The sequence below is a fragment of the Apis cerana genome, linkage group LG7 (assembly GCF_029169275.1).
Source record: "Apis cerana isolate GH-2021 linkage group LG7, AcerK_1.0, whole genome shotgun sequence".
Classification (NCBI taxonomy): domain Eukaryota; kingdom Metazoa; phylum Arthropoda; class Insecta; order Hymenoptera; family Apidae; genus Apis; species Apis cerana.
In genome coordinates this window covers 11,378,264-11,399,808 of record NC_083858.1, presented here as the reverse complement: position 1 = coordinate 11,399,808, position 21,545 = coordinate 11,378,264, and the positions used below count along the sequence as shown (strand labels likewise).

The following is a 21,545-nucleotide window of genomic DNA, read 5'->3' as shown; positions in this document are numbered from 1 at the left end:
AGAAGGGAAATTGACAAAAAAGTAATGTAATGTATCCAGTCGAAACGCAGGAGGAGGAGGAGTTAATAAATCGAGCGCGGCGTCGACTGATGTTCGAGAGACCCACTTAAAGCTATGCGTATTAGTCCCGAACAATAAAAACCAACCGATCGGGATTAATAATAATACGACGACACTTCGGAGGGAAATGATATTTCGATATCCTTAAAAAAAAAAGAACCGTAAAAGAAAACAAATCCTGAATTATTCCTCCCCCTTCCCCGTTGAAGATTAAAATCTCCTTATAATTCCCTTGATATTTTCGAAATTTCGCAATTTATATTATCCTCTCCCCTCTTCTTTATTAACTTACACTCCCAAACATCATCTCGCCAACTGACAGATTTTACGATCCCTTCATTACGCATTCCCATTCGCGCCGTACCATCTGTTTTCGCCCGTTCCGTCGCCAGCCGATATCCGCGTGTTTCGCGCCGTTATTTTCGCCCGGCCACGTTCATTACCCGTTTTCAAACGAGCCCGCCGCTCGTATCGAAACGCGGTCGAACACGATCGAGAAGAAAGGGAAGAAGACGGGTCGTATTTTTCTCCCAATACGACGTTGGGCCCCTCCTCCTCCTTCTCCCTCCCGATAATTGCGATACAACGCGGCACGATACCGAGAAACCGCTTTTCAATCACGAGGTCCGAGGCGCGAGAAACATTTTCGACGATGCGAAATTACACGTTACGAACTGGTTCCCGACTACGGCGCGCGAACACGCGACCGGATCGAGGCGTCGTCGACGCGCCAATAAAAACGACTAACCTTCTTCTCTCGTTCGAAACACGGCAGAGGGAGGGGAGAGGAGGAGGAGGAGGAGGAGGAGGAGGAGAAACGATCAAAGCGGGATCTGTTTACTCTAACGCGTGGAATCGGAGTTCTTGGGAATATTCGGGGGGTATAATATACGGGCGTTTTAACGGGGAAACCGTTGATGAAGAAACGCACAAACGGACGGCATTCGCGGTGACAGATAAATCCGCGCGCGTCGAGGATTCGATTGAATTTTCGCCAGACCGTTATTTATAAATATATCTTAAAATATCGGTGAGGACGAAGTTTTTTTTTTTAATATTACTCGTCGCGTTTTTATCGAAATATTCTATAAATAAATTTCCGTGATAAAATTTTGAAATTTACGGAATAATTTTTATTTGGGATAGATTTTGGTAACCAACCGAATAATTAAATCAACTTCGATTCGAGTTTTAAAATTAGTATCGTAACGTGTATTCTCCGTGACTTTTTGTACCATTAATTGGGGTATTAAATTTTAAAATTTGAATTTAATTGGTGATAAATTTTGTCCCGAACGTTTAATATATTCATCACAGGTCACGTTGGTGGGCAAATAATGACAGTCGTTTGTCTCCGAGAAAAGCGTCAGTTACTATCGTGATCGTTTGCTGGCCGGGGAGATCTTAAATTCACGAGCTCCGTCTTGAGTACACAAACACCGTTCGAGGAGCTGTTCGAGGGTTTTAATTATTTGGAAGTGTCGTGGGGTTAATTATAACGCGGCACCGCTTCGTGGAACTGCCGTTGAGGATGGCGAGAGATGTTTGTGCCGAAAGTGCGTTTAAAGAGAAAGAAGTGTTATTGTTACGGTGACGAAGATGTTTCTTTTAATTCCTCCTCTCTTTTTAATCTCCTCTCGGATAAATCTTTTTTCTTTTCGCGGAAAAATACGTTACTTTCTTCGATGACTAATTTATGCTCGTTCCATCATTGTTCAAACAGAAAAACAATAAAAGATTTATCCGTTGAAAAGTATTTCTAGAGAAAAGTACATTATCCCTTTAAAATAATCTAACATCTGCTATTTTCCTATCCTTCGAACTCGAAATAAAAACTATAAACTTGAACACGCTTGAAATTTATCAATGGAATATTAAAACGTTTACGTTTATTCTTATCGCCCATTTCCCAAAAACTTGCTCGCAAAATACACAATACGATTCATCGACGTGAAATTTACTCGTTCTTGGAATCCACGTTGACGATACGTTGGCAATAAAAGAAGCGAACAGCGATATCTAAAATCGAACTCTCGGCTTTCTCGATGAAAATATTTATCCGTTCTTCTCGCGTTTCGTTATCGTCTATCGAAAGAAGAAGAAAGTCCTGCGAAACGAGAAGCGAGAGCGGGGAGGCGGCGGCGGCGACAGGTTTTTCGCCACCGCCACGCCAGTTCCTAATTCGCTCGGCGAACTTTCCCCGTAAATAAATTTTTAACGAGATACACGCACGGTATTTCCGGGCACAAGTCGGCTCGGCCTCGCACGAGTTTTACGACTCGACGGCTGCTTATTCCCGGTAATTAACCGCTCTACACGGAGCCACTTGTTCCCGGGAGTCGAAGCGACCAGCGCCGCAACACCGTTTTTTGTCCTATGAAATTTCTTCGTCGCCGGTTTTTTTCCCCCTCCTTTCTTCCCTAATAACCCTCGCACGATACTCGGTCGGTCAGCCGCGATTTTACAACGAAACCCTTTCAACGTAATCGTTCTTACCTCGCCTCGAGCCTCGATAGACCGTTTTTCGCGAATTTATGATTCCTCTCTTCTTCTTCTTCTTCTTCTTTTCTTCTCTTTTTTCCCCCCTCCTTCTCTCGGCATGTACGCAATATTCGCGAATTTCGACCAATAAAGTTGATTGCGTTCAAGGTTTTTTATTTTAAAAGAGATATATTTTTGTTCGAGAAGAAAGAAACGATGATAATGTTGCGCAAGTTTTAGAAAGACCATTAAGCAAATGGGGCGGGAGACAAGTTGAAGCCGAGCGGCGCGAGATTGATTGTTTAAACGGGAGAAAGAGGAGAGAAGGGACGTGGAGAGAGAGGTAGGTGTTTAAGAGAGTGATTAGAGGAAAGGCTTGTCGCGGAAGAGTGACAGGAGAAAAGAAAACACTGGGGCGTGATTACGAGGACGACACGTTCGGAACAAACAGTCGCCAAGTGTTCGTAATTCAAGTGTGATTATAGTGAAAATAAAGCGTGAGATTGGACAGACACTTGTCCCTGCCTCCGTGACTCCGAACCGTAACTCCCTCTATTTCTATTCCTTCGCTGAAATTCGACGTCTCTTACCTCGATCCTTGACCGTGATTGCACCAGTCCAACCTTACTTTTTTTCCAAAATTCACATCTTAAAAAATGTGAACAATAAAAGGACACGTTTTTCGTATCGCACGTTAAACAGCAAAGATGGTGAATACTTAAGATTCAACGAAAAAAAGATACAACCAATTCCTTCGATCATCCCCTCGTCGAGAAGAGAAGTCGAATAAAACGAATCGATCGACGTTCTCGAACGATTACGATCATTTACACGCCGATATCTCTACCCCTTATTCTCCCATCGCCCCGTACGATCCCGCAGGAACAACGAAGGGACTTTTGTTGACGATCGGTGGTGGGTCGGATTCGATCCCCGTATTTATAGACATCCTGGAAAAGAGCAGAGTGAGACGAGAAAAGAGGAAGAAGAAGAAGAAGAAGAATAAGAAGAAGAAGTAGTAGTAGTAAGTTATGCGACGTTTGGCCCGCCCCAGCCACTCATTCGGCGACCATAACTCTCCCGGAGTGACAGCTCCGAACGGAAGGGTGTGTTGCCGCCCCTCCGCCCGCGAGAACAGGGAAATTGAATGCCTTCTCGCAACCCCTCCTCGAGACCTCTCTCTCCTCCCTGCACCCGCCATCTGCTCCTCCTCCCTCCCTTAACACCGTCACTGTCAAATTGATAACCGCTTCTTTCGCCTTTCTTAGACGAAAGTCTTCCTCCCCCTCCTCCAGTGGAACTGTCAGCTCGAAGTCGAGGAAACTCGTCTCTCGATATGACTCGTCTCCCCCTCCAGAGCGACGATTTTTAATTTTTAATTTAATTTGCAAGAAGTTTGGGCGAGGAACGAAAAAACAAGAGCGAGCAAGGGAAATCGTTAGGAATCCGCGAGGATTTGTCGCCTCGCCTCGCGAATATTTAAGCGAATTAGAGCCGCGGAGGATGGGTTTTGCTTTACGAGGAAAGAAACGGGAAAGAAGATCGGCCAAAAGCCAACCAGATTTTCTATCTCGGAGGGATTTAATAATTCCACCTCGGCTCGCCTTTGTTAACTCTACAATTATTATTAATGACGATGTACGAGAGAGGGTCGCGGTCTGGCCAAGCCGCTGTTCATCCTCTCATCTGCCTCCCTCCTTGTTTCTCGCTCTGCCTGTCTGTCTCTCTCTCTCTCTCTCTCTTTCTCTCCTTCCCTTTCCATTTCCACCACCACGGGCGTGAATGTAAATTAATTACTCTCCGGGTGTTTTCGTGAAAAACATATTAAACGCCCTACCTTATTACGGCCACGATATTACGGTATAAATCACGATTCACTTACGGATTACTATTTTTCATATGGAAGGGCAAACTCCCCTCCGGATTAATCGAAATCCGGAAAAATCTCCGAATTAAATCCTCCATAACCGGATAACCGTTAATGGATTCCTCATCCTCGCCTTGTTCTCCGTTCTTCGCGGAATTTCCTATCTTTGTATACCGCGAAATACGTGTCATGATATCTTGAAAAATTCTCTGGCAAACGACGAAAATAAAAACTCTGACCGAAAGAAGGAACGGTAATTATGGACAGTGTTTTATTAGCACCTGGCGGGGAGAATCCTTTCTCGTTGAAATTAGAACGAATTTTCTTCTCCGCCACGCAAATGAGTGAGTAACTAATTAGTTACACGGTTTTCCACGATATCTCCCTTGAAACCACCATTTCCCTCTGCTTCATAAGGGAAAACAAACAGTCGCCGCGCAACCGGAAGATAACGCGGGCCGCGAGGGCGCGTGCACGTCGTTCTGGCGCCGGGACGGCTGGAGTAACGGAAGTACTACTTTTACATGGCCCTTTTGTCCCCCTATCGCCATCCTGCATCCCTCCACGGCCTTTTTGCACCCTCCTCCGCAAGCTGCTCGCCCGACCCCTCGCATAACCTTCCCTTAGGCGTGACCCACCCCTCCGAATCACCGTCTCAGTTGCGTGCACCGCTCTTAGCTTCCACGAGGCCGGCTCGAAGAAGCTAAAGCTGCAGCAAACCCCTTTTATGCCGTCCCTCGTGGCGAGCATGTGTTACGGCTCGCCTTCCTGGCCTGGATTTATCAAAGGCGAGGCGAGGCGAGGCGAGCCGAGGCTCTCTCGCGTCGCCGCCGGCCGAGACTCGTCTCTCCTCTCACCCCCAACCTCTATCCGGCCTATTGCACTCGCGATATCTGCACCTCGTTCGTCGTCCCTTTGCGTATTACGACCGTGAATGTGCGTATAACATTCTCTCGTAATTCGGTTAACGCGGAAAGAATTTTTATTACACATTGGCGAATAATTTTCTTTTTATTCGCTACGAAGTCTAATTTAAGCTAATCGATGTATTTATAGTTTGTTAAAATTAGGTAATTTGGTTAATCTAATATTACCTTTCCGATTCATTCACGGATCGAGGTATTTACGAAAGAAAATTGAAGTTCGGTAGATGCACACCTTCGAAAGATTTAAATAGAGAGATTCTTCGATTCCTTCGCGCAATCACGCGCGATATATAGAAGGTATTGGAAGGGTTTCTTCAACCCTTCTCCGCGAAACGGCACTCGACCCAGGGAATATAGTGTTTGCTCTCGCGGCCTAGACTTATGAAAATACAGATCCAACGTCGGATTGACGGCCGCCATCGAGGGCCGAAAGTCGAGGATTATTACACCCGACGTCGACGTCTGACAGTTGACGCTCCCTTCACCCCTAGTCTGGTCTCTTGGAATCTCCTCGATTCGAATTCCTCCTCGGGGCACGAGGAGTTAACTCGATTCCTTCTCGAATCGTTTAATCCTTGTCAGACTCTTTCGATAATTAAGAAAAAAAATACACGCGAAGCAATAAATTTAAATCTCCATTTCTTTGGATCAAATTTCGAACGATCTTTTTACAAGTAATGAATGGAAATTATCGTGAAAAATCAAAAAACGAGCGAAACAACGAAATTTCACCACGATTCATTTCATCAACCGCGATGAAATGATTCTACTAATGATTTTTCTTCAATAATTCGTCGTGGAGGGATTGGAGGAGTCAAGGACTCCGACTTCTGGCACGTGATCAAGCCTAAGTCGCGCGAACGGGGTAAGGAGAGGAACAGATGTCGGGAGGGGAGGGGGAGGAGAGGCCGTCCGCTTGGGAATGTTTACGCGGGCTGGATTTTATATACAGAGAGACATACGACGCACACGTGCACCACCGACGGCCCCCTTTGTCGTGGCAGCGATTCGACGTTTAAACAAACTCCGCGAAAGTAAGAGACGAGCTCGGTGTTAATGACGCCGCGACCCGTACAAAGCCGTGACAAATTGCCACGATCACTGCGCCAGTATGTTGTGATGGACGTGTCGCTCTCTGTCCGCGCGAAATCTTGCTGGGAGACGGTGAATAAGAAAGTGAGTGAAACCGTGGGGAATGACAGATTCGAAGTGTTCGAATAACCTATGATTCGTTAACGGTTGTTGATTAAGTTGGCTAAGTTAAATATTGGACGAGGCGTGAACTTTTATAAATAAACCTCTCTTGTAGGCTGATAAAAAAGATCGTAACCGAGCCGGGTTCGACGTATTGCAAATCCAAGAAAGATAAACAGTCGTCGACTGTTAAGAAAGTTGACAAGAGGGAGAAGTTGCTTGTGTAACTTGTCCTCTCAACGCTGCGAGAAAAACAATTTGAACGTAACTTCCTCCTCCTTTTTTCCATCTTAAAACCAGGAAAAGGAAACAAGAAAACTCGCGAACTTTTCATTCCAACTTCACGTAAACGCGAGAATATTTTTCTCGAAACAAAAAAAGAAACGAGGCAAAATCGATCGCTTTCTTACTCACTTATGCATCTTTTACGCGCAAGTTTCACGATTCTCAGAAGGTTGGAAGGTTGGAATCTCCAGCCTCGACCCTTTTCCCGTGGAATTTCCCGTCGAAATTTCTGGAGGAAATTCTGCGCGGGTCGGTTCCGCTCCTTCGACGCTTTCAACGCCTTCACCGACTCGTTTCAATTAAAAAAATTACTGCCGAAATTCCTAAGATTCCTAAGATACTGGGCTGCGCGAAATACCTATGAGGACGAGATCGGTATGCCGACGGTAGTCCCAGCATAACGCTTCAATTGTCGCCCCCGTTATGTTAATACGCCGACAATTTCATCGCCGGTATACACGCGTATCTAATGGATCTGTGGATAATTGGAAGGGTGGTGGGGGTCACGGGGAAGCAACGGACCGATGACAATGCCATAACGCAAGAGGGCTTTCGCGTAACGGCTCTCCCTCCCTTCCTCCCACCCACCCTCGTGCGCTGCTCCTACTAGCTGTACGACAATGTATACAGGGTGTCTTGTAACAAACGCGTAATATTGGATCAGTGAGGAAGTTGCGTATATGATTTTAATCTCGGTAAAAGGAAACAGTTTCGAGCGTGTTATTGTTCCCGATAAATTTATTTTAACACATTGCATGCGGGTCATCACGAGATATCTCGTTTTAATGTTTCCTCGATCGATGACTCGAGGAATTAAAAACATAACTGAAGCGATAAGAATAGGAAAAGGCAAGAATTCCCGACAAGAAATGTAAAAGTCTGTTCGTCCAATGGAGAAAGAAACGAAACGAGATGTAATTGCGAATTATGCCGAATACCAAAGGAAAATGCTTCACCAGATATCATATTCTGAAGCATTATTCCAGTTTGTAAAGCAGATAATAATTAATCGATTTAATTTCATTTATATATAGTAAATAACACAAAATATAAATATATATAATAAATAAGTGCATATACGCATGATATAATTTTTTCTTTAGAGCTCAAAAATGTGCGAGGAAACGCGTTGAGCGAGCAGAGTGGCGTACGCATTGTGTTAAGAGGATCATATTTCTAAAATCGATACGAGATTATTCTGTGTTAATATACACAGATGCGTGACCACGTTTGATTTAATATTTATGATACTAAATCATGTGTACGTTTTGGATAGATGTTGGAAGACAATTCGATTCTGTGTTCGATTCGAGAAAGTAAGGAATCGCGATGAATGATGGTGGATTAAGCAGGGGGATGAAAAAAAAACGTGGCGAATCAGATGGTGCATTGAAAAGCGCGTTCTCAAAATAAAGTACTTTCTTGTTCGTTCCCACGAATGAAGGGCATGATTCATGTGAATGGAACGGAGCATAGCTCTTTCCGTAAGAAAAGTGGAAAAAAATGGTAAATGATCGCTGTTCTTTGAACTTTCCTCATCCTTCGTTTCGTAACTTTTTCCTTACGAGTGCATACGATTTTGTTTTATCGCCATGAAAACGCTACGTGGATTTGAAAGTAAAAGTTCAGACGTGGACAGATGGCGAATTCGTTTGCGCGAATATAATTTTTTAATTTCATCCGCGGATTTTTGTGCAGCTAAAACGTGCGTTCAAACATTCGGGTAACGTGCAGAAAATATATACTTCGTATTGCAATAACGAATTATTGATTATCGCAAATAGTTACAAACAAAATTTTGACTTTTCGTATAAAAATTGCAAGGAATAATTAAAAATTACCATGTAAGCCTCTCAATCGGTTACTGAGATATAAATCCTTAAACTTTTCATACACCTTAAGATCAAGCGCAGACATTATGAATGAATTACGATCCAGTGACCTATATTTTTTCCAAGAATCGCGCCTGTCTTCATTTATCTTGGATAGGTCAATGAGGCAGATCTAAGCAAAAAAGACGAAAGTAATAAAATAATTATTTTTTTCTTTACACGATAATATCTGGATAACCGAAAGTCGTATAAGAATAATTAAGAAAGCATTTTAAAGGGGAAAGATCCGCGCTTCTAATGATCCTTCATTCGTTGATCGAATATTATCGAGTTATAGCTTCCAAGTTATACCGATTGAAAATTTTCCTGGAATTTTAATGAGATTTAAAATAAACGATTAAAAATTACTTTCCTTCACGCAATGATTTTTCACGAATCGAAAGTCGTCGAATATATCGAAATGAATCGGAAAGCATTTCAAAGTTAATAAAGTTCCGTCCGTCCAATAAATTTTTTACCCGTCGAACGGAAATCGCTACCTTTTCAAAATTATATAAGTTGAAATTTGAGGTTGAGAAATTCTGTCCCGTTACGTGGAACGGCGACCATTCGTTATTCCAATCCAAAAGAAAATTACGAAATCTCAATCACGTTCAACGCCTCGGGAAAAAAGAAAGCGGGAACGCGAAAGTAACGAACCCACCTCGCCGTTCCTTGTCCGCGCGTTGTCCACCGGTAGCCGGCCACCAATCACGGCGACCGAAGCGAGCCGCGTATCGCGGTTTGCTCCTTTTCTCGGCTTCAGCTTCACGAATCGTGTCCAGTGGCTCACGCGAGGCGGACACAGGCGTGTCGCGTGGCTCGGGCTTTGTGCACACACGCGGCGCCGGTAGCGAGGAGAGAGCTCGTTGAATCGAATCGAACGCGAAACCGAACGCGACTACCGCTCCATTCCCCTTTCCCTCCCCCCTCCTCCTCCATCTCCACCTCCGAGTGCGTGCACGCGCCTGTGTGCAAGCTGGCGCTACGCGGGTCCGCGCGCAGACCGCAATCCAACCGACGTACAACATGTTTATGTATCGCAGGCAACATTAACATTGCAATTTATGCGCGCTTTAACTGGCCCGCAGCCCTTCCACCTCTTCGGCCCTCGTCCTCCATCCTCGCCACCGGCTGGCCCGCTTAACACGACCGCGAATTTACCAACGCGGTTCGACGTACAAGTTCACTCACCGCAGGAGGGCCGATCTCTCTCTCTCTCTCTCTCTCGTCGCCACGGTTTCGCCTCCTCCCCCATCTACCCCCGTGTACTTGCTCCTCTAAAGTCGACCGCTTTCGTCGACCCGCCGGTATTTATACGTATTTTCGTCGTCGATCGTTACTTATCGTTTCCGGCCCTCGTGGAATTACGATCCTCACCGCTTATTAAATTTGAGGAGACGTTCGAGTCTCTCGTTCCCGCTCCGGTCGTCGCCAGAAATGGAACAAACGCCACGGTTTGGACGGGCGTCCTGTATTTCTCCAACGTTTTATTGCCGCCAAAGATCGTAAGGGAATGGGGACGATGCCGCGGCCAAGTTTAGAGGCGTGATTGAATTCGAGGAGAGGAGAGCGGACGAGGAGGTTGGCTGGCGAGATTCGAGGCCTCGAGCGTGATGGAATTCTCCCTCGTTTCATTGCTCCCTATATACGAATCTCTCTCTCTCTTTATATATATATATATTCTCTTCATTTTCCGATAAACCTCCACGGATTACTCCGCTACCACTTAACATCCTTCAAAAATCTCGACGCTGGCCCGCTAGCTCGCCGATTCCCATCATTAGAGACGGAGCGTCGCGATAAATTTCAATCTTCCGGCCGGGTCCTCGCAAGAACGCCTCGCCTCGCGACAAAAACGCGAACCCGCCCACTCCATTAAACATTCCACCGGGCGTAGAGATTTATTTCTTTCTAAAACTGTTACGTGTAGAGTGTATGGCCCCCCGTCCCCGACCAGACGAGGGGAACCAGACCGAAACGCCGACCCTATCCATCTCTCGACCCGCTCCACCAAGTTTTCGCGACGATGGGGGTGCGAAATAAACGCGTCTCGTACGTAAGGCGAGCACGCGTGAAAGCCTCGTCGGGCAACTCTTGGGACACTTTGCGAGCTTTTTCTCCACCTGTTTACACCTGACGAGCCTCGTCGTATCCGAGGTCAATGGGATGGAAAGCGACGGCGGGGGGTGGAGGTTTAGAAAAGGGTGTTGCGAGGGTTACAGCCGTTCCACCGCTGTTTTTTTTTTTTAAACAGATCGAGCGTGTTACCATCGCACGAAGAATTATGGTCTCGGAGTGTAAAAGTGCGTGTTTCGAAGCTGGAGAAGAGGAATCGATTTTCCGCCTTCTGAACTGGGACGAGTGATCGAAGACACGAGCTCGTACGTGGTCGTTCGTTTCGAATCAATTGGCTGGTTAAGGATTGTAATTCCATTCTCCCTTCGAGGTTATCTATTCTCTTTTCTCTTTCTCTCTTTTCCTTCTTACGACGCCTCTCTTGTTCCTCGTTCGAGGACGAGATATAGAGGGTGCGTGATATCGGAGGATTCTTCGGATTCATCGTGGAAAGTAACGATACTTCTCACGATCGGCGTCTCGATTATTCGATGAAAGATTCTCGATAAGTTGGTCGACAGACGGTCAGTTTACTTTTTACCGTTTCAAACGTCTCGTCGCCAATTGCGGTTAATCGAGAATCATCATCGATCGGCAAGACGCCTGGATCGTTAAGCGTCGTCGATTTCGAACATTCCCTCCCATCCCACCGCGCGCATACTCACATATGTCTATAGTTCGTCCTCCGCGGAAACAGAGGATCGATAGATAGAAGATGAGGCACGTGTGCAGGTAGTAGTCCATGGTGGCGTCGATGGATGGTCCGCTATCCACTGGTCATCGAACTCTTCTCATAACCGTATCTGCAACAACACACCAAGAGAACACGGATGAGAATGAGTGGCACCAGGAAACCAGGAAAAAAGAGCGAAGTGATACGGCTTATCAAGAATTATACAAAATCGTCATCCTGAGATCCTTCCGTTCCTCCTGGAAGGTCCACTGGAAGAAAGCAATTAAACGTGTGTTTCCTAGAAACTTGTGGGGGGGATACGAGGGGCGGAGAAGAAGAACACGTACGCAGAAAAACAGGCTGGAAACGGCCGTTCTTCCCCGTGCATTTCGCCGGGGTGAAATGGCGCGCGGCTCTCGCACCGGACAGATATACGACCGGTACACCGGCCACGGACAAAGAGCTACATTCACGCCGGCAGCCATTACGCGTCATTATCGAGATTAGGATCGGGAGTTCGGGCGATGGAAAGAGAGTTAGAGCGGAATGGGAAGGGAAGGAAGAGGATGGAAAAAGAGTTGTTGGCTGAGCTCAAGGCGTTGCGAGATAACAGGGGCGAGGAGGAGGATGGGGGGAACGGCGTGGGGCCCTTTTTGGCCCGTCGTTCTTCTCTTCTCGACGAGGGGGCGAGGCCTGGTGCGTACACCGGATGGTTATGGGGCTGAGGAGAGGGTGGAAGCGAAGGGGATGGAAGGGAAGGGGAGGACGTGTACTTTATTCACGGTGGTGCCGTCGTGGCGGAGAAAAAAAAGAAAGCAAAGGAGGAGAAGGAGATGCTGCCTTCACTTTTTGGCTAATTAACGGCAGTTTCTTCGACTACCGTCTACTTTCCGATGCTTATCTGGCAAGTTTAGGGACCATCTCCCTCCCTTTCCCATGCGTGGCTCGTTATTCAACGGCCCGTGAAAAAATCCTCGGCTCGATGACGCGTTTCTTGCCCTTCCGTTCCTCCTCCTCCTGCTCCTCTCTTCTTCTTCTTTCCTTGTGTATCGCGGCTGCCATCGCGAATAATCTTCCGACCGCTCGGAGACCAAAGGAGAAGGAGGCATTCCACGGATAATCGTTTGGATATCGGAGGATAAAAAGAACGAGGCCCGGTGATTTTAATGAAGTCGTCGTCGGCGAGATGGAGAGATAGAGAGAGAGAGAGAGAGGGATCCTTCGTAGGAATCGTCTCGGGAATCCTTCGCGTGTTTGCCCTCCCCCTCTCTCTGTCTGTGCGCACGGATCGGCCACTCGGGAACGGCATTCTACTTAATCGGTAAATGGGGAAATTCCATCAAGATTCGGTGAATGCTACTGCGACAGCTCTATAGAGGCGCATAATCGATTAAGTGGCTGAATCGGATTATCCGACCGGCAATTAAGATACCATTCAGCATGAAGCGGTTACGTTGGTACCGGTGTCGGGGATAGCACGATCACAATGCGGGGAGGGATCGATTAGTCGACGCAGTAATTAAGGTCACGTCGGGTGCATCGGGGCTCGGGTTACTCCGGAGCCGGTGCAACGGACCGTGTCTCGGAGAGACTCGAGCACTCGTTCCTTGGATTCACCGCGTTTGATCGACGCGCGAATTAATCGTCACGGGCCGCGGGAGAAACCGTTTTCGTTCCCCTAAATCGATCCTCCTCCTCTATTCTCTTCCTCTCTAATTTCGGGAGAGAGAAACTTTTCAACCCCCCAGTCCGGCGGATTCCAGGTGAAAATAGCCCGCTGCTCCGATTCCTATAAATTTCGATCGCGAATCTATATCCAGAGAAGCGTGGAAGAAGGTGGTGGTGGTGGTGAGTTTATAGTTGCTAGTCGAAACGGCACGGTTCGCGCTATTTCCAGCATTGGCGCCGACGTAACGTCTCCTGTAAATCTGGCGGGCCGTGATACCGGGTTGAAAACGAAGAAATCACGTGGATTTAGTGGGCCGGGTTTGTTACCACGGATACACGCGCGCACGGCCATCTTTCATCCGCCACGAAACACACCACCGGCGGCCGCATCGCCGCCCCAACACTTTCGCGAGGCCGTGGTGCATAAAGTGCCCTTGTACGAACTCTGGACGCTCGATTTCCACCTTACTCGCTATTTTCCTCCTCTTGAAATAACTCATCGTTCATAACCTTCTTCCTCTTAACGCGTTCGATGCTCGTTCCTCTACTCCTCCGGCCGGCAACCCGGCCCTGATTTATAACGCCCGCGTCAAAGCGGAGGCTGAGAGGGAAAGAGAAAGAGAGGTTTTTCGACGGGAGCTAAATTAAAACCCCGCACACTTTTTGCACTACTTTTGTAAAACTCCAGGCCTTGCTTCCATTCCGAAATTCTAATAAGATTTCGCGAGAAGGCTTTCGCTAATTTGAACGCAATTAAAAAAAAAGAACTCGGAGGAGATCGGCGATTTTCTTGAAAGAACCTTCTCTCGTGCAATAAAGGGGCGAAAAAAAAGTGGGAGAACTCGCGCGCGTGCAAGTATCCCTCTTCTCCTCCCCTCCCGAGCCACCGACGTTTCTGGATCGTTAACCAACGGGGCTCTCGTCGAGAAACTCTCGAGCGAAAAAAATTTGTATCCAAACTAGTTTCCCACTCCACCCAACCCCCCTCCTCCCCTCGAGCAGTAGTTTCGGCCGGTTAAAAAATATGACGCACTCGCCACCATCGATAAATCCTGAGAACGTCGGCCATCCCATTAGGAGCCCTAAGTTTTTTAATCATTTTCCAACCTCCATGGAAATCGTCCGCGATATCGTCCCTCTTGCTGATGAAGAGAGAGAGAGAGAGGGAGAGAGAGAGAAATATGTGATATAACCGGTGGACGTTTTCCGACCCGATAATTCCAATTCCCGATGAAACTTCCAATGTAGCAGGATGAAAGAGGGGGAGAGGGAGGGACCGTATGCTCGTTGCGGCTGAAACTACCCCTGCAAGTTTTGCCAAACTTTTATTTTCCCCGATACATTGGTTTCATTAAGTGGAGTAGGGAGGAGGCTAAAAGTCTCGGAATGCGAGCAGGTAAATTTAACTTTGGATTGGTGAAGAGGGGTTAAAATAACCCGTGTGTGATTCGTATTGAATGTAAATCTTTATAAATTCTCTTTATATACCACTCTGTTCTCGAGTTTCGAGTTAAATCAATTTCAATCCAGCACGTAGTGAAAGAACGTAGAAAGGAACGTTTCGTTTCAATCTTCCTCTCCTCCGTGAATTCGAAAAACGAGACGGGCGAATCTCTCGCTCTTCTCTCGAATAATTCGAAAATTCCCGATTTTCGAAAAGGGGGGAAAAAACACCACCGTTCGCGCTGCGAGCAGAGCTAGCCGCGTTCGAGGAAGCACGCTAGAATTAGCGCATTATTCCCGGCCAAGGTTTCCCGCGCGACTAATGGCGGCCCGTTAAGTGGCGGCTGTGGCGAGAACGGGATCCTCGAGTTCGCTCGAGAAAACTCGCGTCGATTTTTTCCCCTCTCGTGCTGCGGGAAAACGCTTTCCGCCCTCGACTCCCCTCCGGGGGTTGAATTTACGAGGAGGGGTTGGTTGCGCGCGTGCCGCTCAAAGCGCGCCCCGTTTTCCATCTCGCGTAAATTTGCGCGCGAATTCGCGGAAAAGGCGAAAAGACTCCCCCTCTCGCCGCTGCGCGTCTGCGCGTTTCGAGGGAGGGAAGGAGGGGGCAAATTAAAAGTCGAGCAAGTCGTCCTCGCGTAATTGCCGGGGCGCGACGCGACTTATTTTCGTAGACCCTCTCGTGGCCGACGCCGACGCCGAGAGAAGAGGGAAGAGAGAGATGGGGGGGAGGGAGAGAGAGCGCCGTCGAAGGTGGAAACACGTGTGCTTAGACGACTTTTCTATCCTTCTCCCGCCTCACCGCTAATTCGACGCGAGTCGATATAGCTTCTTCGTTGCAAGCCCTTGTAAACGTTTGATCGTGGAGGAAAGGGGTAGTTTCGGAGGAGGGTATTGAAAAAGTTTGCAATTTCGCCGGTGTATATAAATCGTCTTATTACCAACTATTAACAGTGTTATCAGTTTCGGCGAATGATTCTTTCTAGAGAATCGTATTACGCATAATTTCGAGTATGGAGCGAGAAGAAATACTTGATAATAATATGATATTTGGACGAGGAATAATTTTATTCGTTGGAAAAGAAAATTGCTGAGAAAATTTGACGAGATATCCAACTTAAATATTTTGTTATTTGGACAACGAGACTTCGCGCAGTCCATCCCGCTTGATTTGAAATCAAGGACATGATTTTCCAAGTGGTCCAATTCATTTGTGCGCATCGGGCCGGGAATTCAATCTGTTAATTTCATTCGTGCGGTTTCATAGGGATTCAAATATACCTCTTAGCAGAAGGGCCACTTTGTCGTCAAGATTCAAATTGAATGAAAGAGAGAGAGGAAGAGAGAGAGAGAGAGAGAGAGAGAGAGAGAGAGAGAGAGGAAGAGAGAGAGAGAGAGAGAAAGTAAAATGGCGGCTGGATTTCCCTAGGACGCAAATAGCACTTGGACGGAGAGCACCGGCGGCGGTCAACCGAGTCACTTACGCTTTACAGTATCTTGGCGGAAATGCAACTGTGCTCTCTCTCCCCTGTATATATACCCACATCGAAGGATGTCGCCTCGGAGAGACGTAGAAACAGGTTTTACGAGCGGCCTTTCCGCGAAATCAGAAGCAACATCGTGCGTCCCGGACGTATGCCGTTTACTTCGAGGAGGATCTATAAAATTTACACAGACCTCCCCTCCTGTTCCCGTACCATCGGGTATCCGGTGATTCTCCTTTTCGAGATAACTGGAACCGTTGTTAAAACCGATGTAACAGACGGTAGCCGAGCTATTATTCTCCGTGCTATCGATCACGAACGCTGTCGTGTAAAGTAAAAGATGGTCGTCGCGTTGGTGAGCCGACAGTATTACTTGTTCCTTTTCTCGGAGAGAGTTGGCGGAATTGAACGATCGAGTTATTGCGGTTACAGTTTGTTTAAAATCGTTATTAATATCGTACTGTTAGAACGACGAGGCAAACTTATGATTTCAGAGAGAATGTTTCGAATTACATCGAATTAATCCGAACGAACGTACCCCTAATATCCTCAACAATAAATCCTCTTACTCTCCGTGCTGAAATATTAATAAACAAACTTCTCGATCGAAAAGAAATCCCACGAGCTCTCCTTCCAAATCTTCGAAAAGACACGAAAGAGGCGATTCGCTTCGGCCTCGATCATCCATCAGAAAGGGAGGAAGCGACACGGCGCTTTGATCGTTGGTGAACAGGTCGCAAATGGCGGCCGATCCTCGTGCGCATCGACGTCGGTGACGCGCGAAAAAGAGAGAGGCGCTCGGAGCATGGCTAATTACGTGGGTTCGGCTCGACTACCGTGCGCTTCTGGCTCCGATGTTTATCTTGGAGAGCGCGGTCGATGGGAGCCCAAGATGGCAACGGTGCACCTCTCCCATTTATTCATCGCGCGAGAAACCGGTACGCAGCCCGCCGATACGAGCAGAACGAGCCCTCGAGGATATCTGCGTCTCGTTCCACCGACGTGTATTTCGTATTAATTTCGAGCACTCCGGGTGAACGCTTTGTCTTCGATCGGTCGAGGAAGCTGGGGAACGACTCGCACCCTCGGCGCGACACACCCGAGGGCGACTATGAATCGAGACCGTGCGCGAATTTAACAGGCGGCATCCTGTATTTAAATCAGATTCTCTCAGGTGGTCACCGAGTTGTTGTACCGGACGATCGTTGCTTCGTTTAGCAAATCGACTTTCCGCTCTTTTCTTTTTCTCTCTCTTCTTTCTTCTTTCTTTTTTCTCCCCCTCTCCCTGTTCTCTTTGACTTCCACAGGATATTTCCATAGAAGAATTATCGCAACACGAGGAACACGATACGAAAAGCGGTCCACGAGAAAAACACGCAGTTTATCTTGCGGTAATCTTACCCTGTCGGACGAGTCGGAGCGACGATAAAACGTTTTAATAATATATCTTTTATACGTTGTAAACGTTTCATACGTGGCACTGTTCCGATGTACTGTTTAGCGATATATATTCTAATCCTTCCTAAGGGCGCTTTGGAAGAGAACGCGGATCTCGTCGAGCGTAAATCAGGGGCCTCGCCTCCTTTACCATCGCGCGGGATCCGTCGTGAAACGACGATCCTCTCCAAACTCTCCGAAAACGACGTTCACCCTCTTTGGACTTGAGCCTAAAATACAGTTCGATAAAACGACGCCGAATAAAAAGTGACACGATCGCGGCTCACAATGGCCAGCGTGGACCCTCCGTTCCTCTCCTCCTCCTCCTCCTTCTCCTTCTCATCCTGCCCTTCGACGTTCGTGCGGATACCTTCTCCGGAGTGGTCCATGGACTCGTAAAAATCCATTACCCCTGCGTTCGAATCTTGTTCCCTGTCAGGGAAGGTATTCAAGGAGGATCGAGAGCGGTCGAAGCGCCCGTGGCGTTCCTCTCGTTAGGTCGCCTCGACGGGGGGTGGCGGCGTTCATAACTCAGCCGAAATATTCGCCTACATTCTGCGCCTCCCCCTCCTCCTCTTCCCTTGGTAAGATGCTTACGATGCACGTAGAACGCCTTCAGAACGCCAACTTTATCCGGGCATACCGTGTGGCGCCTCCCTCCCTCCTCTTTCCACCGTTGAAGCGAGCGCACGCGTACGCGCTCGGCTGTTCGAGGCGAGCATACAGGCGTGTGTGACGTGGACATAACGCGGCCGACCAAGGTTGACCCTGGAAAGCCAGGTGAAGGAGGAGGTAGGGAAGGGGAGAAGGGTTGGCGTCGACCCTCGAGAAGAGGGTCCCCGTTGGGGAGGCGGCGGCGGCGGTCGGTGTAGCAGGGCCATGAATTATGCAGTTGGCCGGGGGCTAGGGCCACGCCGGGCATAGGGGAAGAGGAGAGGAGAGGGAACGTTATTCGAGGTGGTAACGAGCGAGATAAGGAGAAAGAGGGAGGGAGAGTGTAAGGGAGAGAGAGAGCGGGTGCACAGCCACTTTGCCCCACGTTTCTCTCGATCTTCCACCTGAATTTCTACGTCACCACCCTCGACAGTCGCTACGCCCCCGACACTTTAGCAGAGCCGATTGAAATTTTCATACCGACACGTCTGCCGTTCCAGTTTACGTACGAGTGAAACGCCGCGCCCTCCACCCCCTCCTTCCTTTTTCCATGATTGTTTCTCCGCGATTCTTTCTTTCCCTTTCTCTCTCCTCTTTCTTCGTTCCTTCGAGAAAGACTCGTCTCTGTTCCCAAACGACGATTTGATTCTCGTTGCGTCCTCGATTCTCGCGTTCGGGACCAGCCACCGAAACGATCGAAGCGCGTGTCGATATCTCTCTCGAGCGCGCTTCGCTTTTCCGCCTTTTCACCCAGATTGCCTGCACGCACAGCCCGATTCCTCGTCGCACGATGGCGCACCATGGAGGACGTGATTGATACCCGAGAGCCAGCTCGCGATCCTCTCGTTGTCGAGGAGGACGCGTGGAGGAAATTCGAACCACCTCTCTCTCCTCTGTCTACATCTATCCGTCTTCCTTTGTGCGTGCGCGCACTTTGTAAATTGCGATGCAGTTTACAGTTCTCCAGAAGAGGGGGGAGGCCCTTGAAACACTCGGGAAAAGTAGATGCAAATCGGATATCGGACTCCTCTAATGTCCTCGAAGCTAAATTGGAAATCGCGTAATCAACTCTCGTATCAAACAGAGAATATCTTGATCAGCTGCAGCTCTTTTAATTAGTTGGCGCGCATAAAATATGAGCGACACAGGAGTATAGAGGAGGGAGAGGGTAGAATTCTCTCTATTCGACGACGCGTTTCCACGCAGTAAGAGAGAGAGAGAGTCGGAGAGGCCGAGGAATTTGCATCGAGCCGAGGCCCGGATCAGGTGATTCTCCACCGTTGGATGGGGCACTCGACACTCCATTGGTTGGAATGGTTATCGTTGAATAACGCGTATCCGTGTCCGAGCGACGTCAAAAGCTTTATTCTAAAGTAAAAAGCGAAACTTGCTTTTATTCGTCCGCTTTGAAAGAGATGGAACGATGTGCGAAGGGGATTTTCGAAGCGAATTAATTAATCGATTAACAAACTCCTCCTCGTCGGTCGATGAATCGAGAGCGAACGGAAAGAGTTTGCTCTTTTACGGGCTAATTAAATCTGTCGAGGAATTAACGTTACGGCCGTTCCGCGGATTACAATGTCGATTCGTGCATATTTCCGTGTTGGAAAAAAAAAGGAAACGTGGGAGGATAATCTATTCTTCATGGAAGAGTTACGGAGTAATAAATCTTTTCGAGACGTATTAACAACGTATTAATATCGACTGAATATCGTGAAATTTTATTTTATACGATTCTAATAGCCCTTTGATCCTTTCTTCTGCATAAATATATGCACAAGCTGGTGAAAAACACCTCGTCCGAAATGGAATAACTTTTTCGAAAATTCATCGATGCGAAAAAAACAACTTGAGATTTTTTCTTGGAAAGAATTCTTGGAAGATTAACTTGGAAGATTAATCGGATGACGCGTAGAAAGAGACTGTCTTCTGTAATTTCTTTATTAAAGTGAAAAGTGAAAACAATATTGAAGATTTCACCTGAATCGGATATCCAAGGGAATTTTATTTTATTTTTTAAAATATTCTCTCCGCGTTACGAGATATCCCGCGAAGGAATTAACAATCACTCGCAACGTCTCGTTTCTACATTTACATAGAGAAAATTTACAGGAGAAAATTTGAGATCCGCTTAAACCCATCGCTGATAATTAAATTACACTTGTCGCAAAGATCCAGCAATTGTCGTCCGGTGCAATAAACACTGGGAATGGGCCGTGTCACGACAACGATCGGGGCGACAACGAAGATAAACGCGGCGACGAATACTTTCCCGCGTCTTCAATCCGCAAACCAGACTTTCTAATAACGAAATCCGCCGTCTTCAAAGGGTTTAAAAAAAAATGCGCTCGGGACGAGGATCGGCGGGAAATATCGCGCTCGTGTTGCTCCTTTTCAACGTCACGTCCGACACCCGGCCGTGTGGGTGAACGCCACATGGGACTCAGAATAGTCGCAGCTGACGGTCGCAAATTAGCTCGCGGCGCGCGCCTCTCGGCAAAAGCAAACTTTCCGAAATGGGAGCAACCGATCGTCACCGGATCCCGACCTGATAGAGACGTCACGATAGAGAACGAATTATTCCCTCCTTATCCGTCTCCTCTCATCGATAATGCATCCCGCGGTAATCTCGAAAGCTCTGCCATCCAAGTATCCGCCTCTCGGCGGGGTGGCATCGGTGGGAGAGGAGGGAGGGACTTATCCGACTACTAACTCTCCGCGATCTTTCTCTGCTCGTTCGTGATTAAAGAAGGCGACGTCTAACGAGATAACTTTCAAGTTTCGTATTTTAATAATGGTATTATGGATATACCCGATGTATCCTGTGATAATCCTTTGGATGCGGAACGTTTGGCTGATATTTCGTTCTATAAGGATATTTATGATAAAATAATTATATCTCGTGATCTTTGAATCGAAGATTGCAAATGAGGAAAGTTTTTTTTTTAACGAATTTGATTACGAATGTAATGGATGGAATGGATCAATCCTGGAGATAAGATATCCTTGATAATCGAGAAGCATCGATTGAACGTAAGATATAAAAATGATTCGGTTTTTGTAATAAATAAAATATCATACGTAGATGTTTGTGATTCTTTTTTTTACGTATGTTTTAATATATCTATATCGAGAGTTAGAAGCATTAAAGCAAACGTTCATCGCTCTCCTCGATCATCCTCTTCGTTAAATGGAATCTAGGAATCTTGTTAGGTTTTCCAATTAGAGTAAACGCACAGAAGAGCGATCGATCGGTTATTAATACCAGTTTGGAGATTGTAAATCAGTTTAGATTGTTGAAATTAAAGTGGTAAACGAACCACAATTCTCGAGTTACCATTTCGAAGTTCCCTACTAATTCTATTATCACTTATTTTTTTCTTT

At 47.1% G+C, this 21,545-nt stretch overlaps 1 protein-coding gene across 7 annotated transcripts in view; it reads right to left on the bottom strand.

The window, feature by feature from the left end:
• The window catches only part of LOC107999465 (discoidin domain-containing receptor 2), a 245,550-nt gene that overhangs the window by 27,939 nt on the left and 196,066 nt on the right, over positions 1-21,545 (bottom strand). For 5 of the 7 annotated variants that reach the window (XM_062077203.1, XM_062077204.1, XM_017059333.3 and 2 more), the window contains one exon: positions 11,468-11,605. The exons of 1 other annotated variant lie outside the window; for it this stretch is intronic. In XM_062077203.1, the coding sequence (XP_061933187.1) occupies positions 11,468-11,546 (79 nt within the window). In that variant the 5' untranslated portion in view covers positions 11,547-11,605. Of the gene's footprint in view, positions 1-352; positions 791-11,467; positions 11,606-21,545 lie in introns of those variants that run through there. One more of the 7 variants, XM_062077205.1, reaches the window with a different exon arrangement.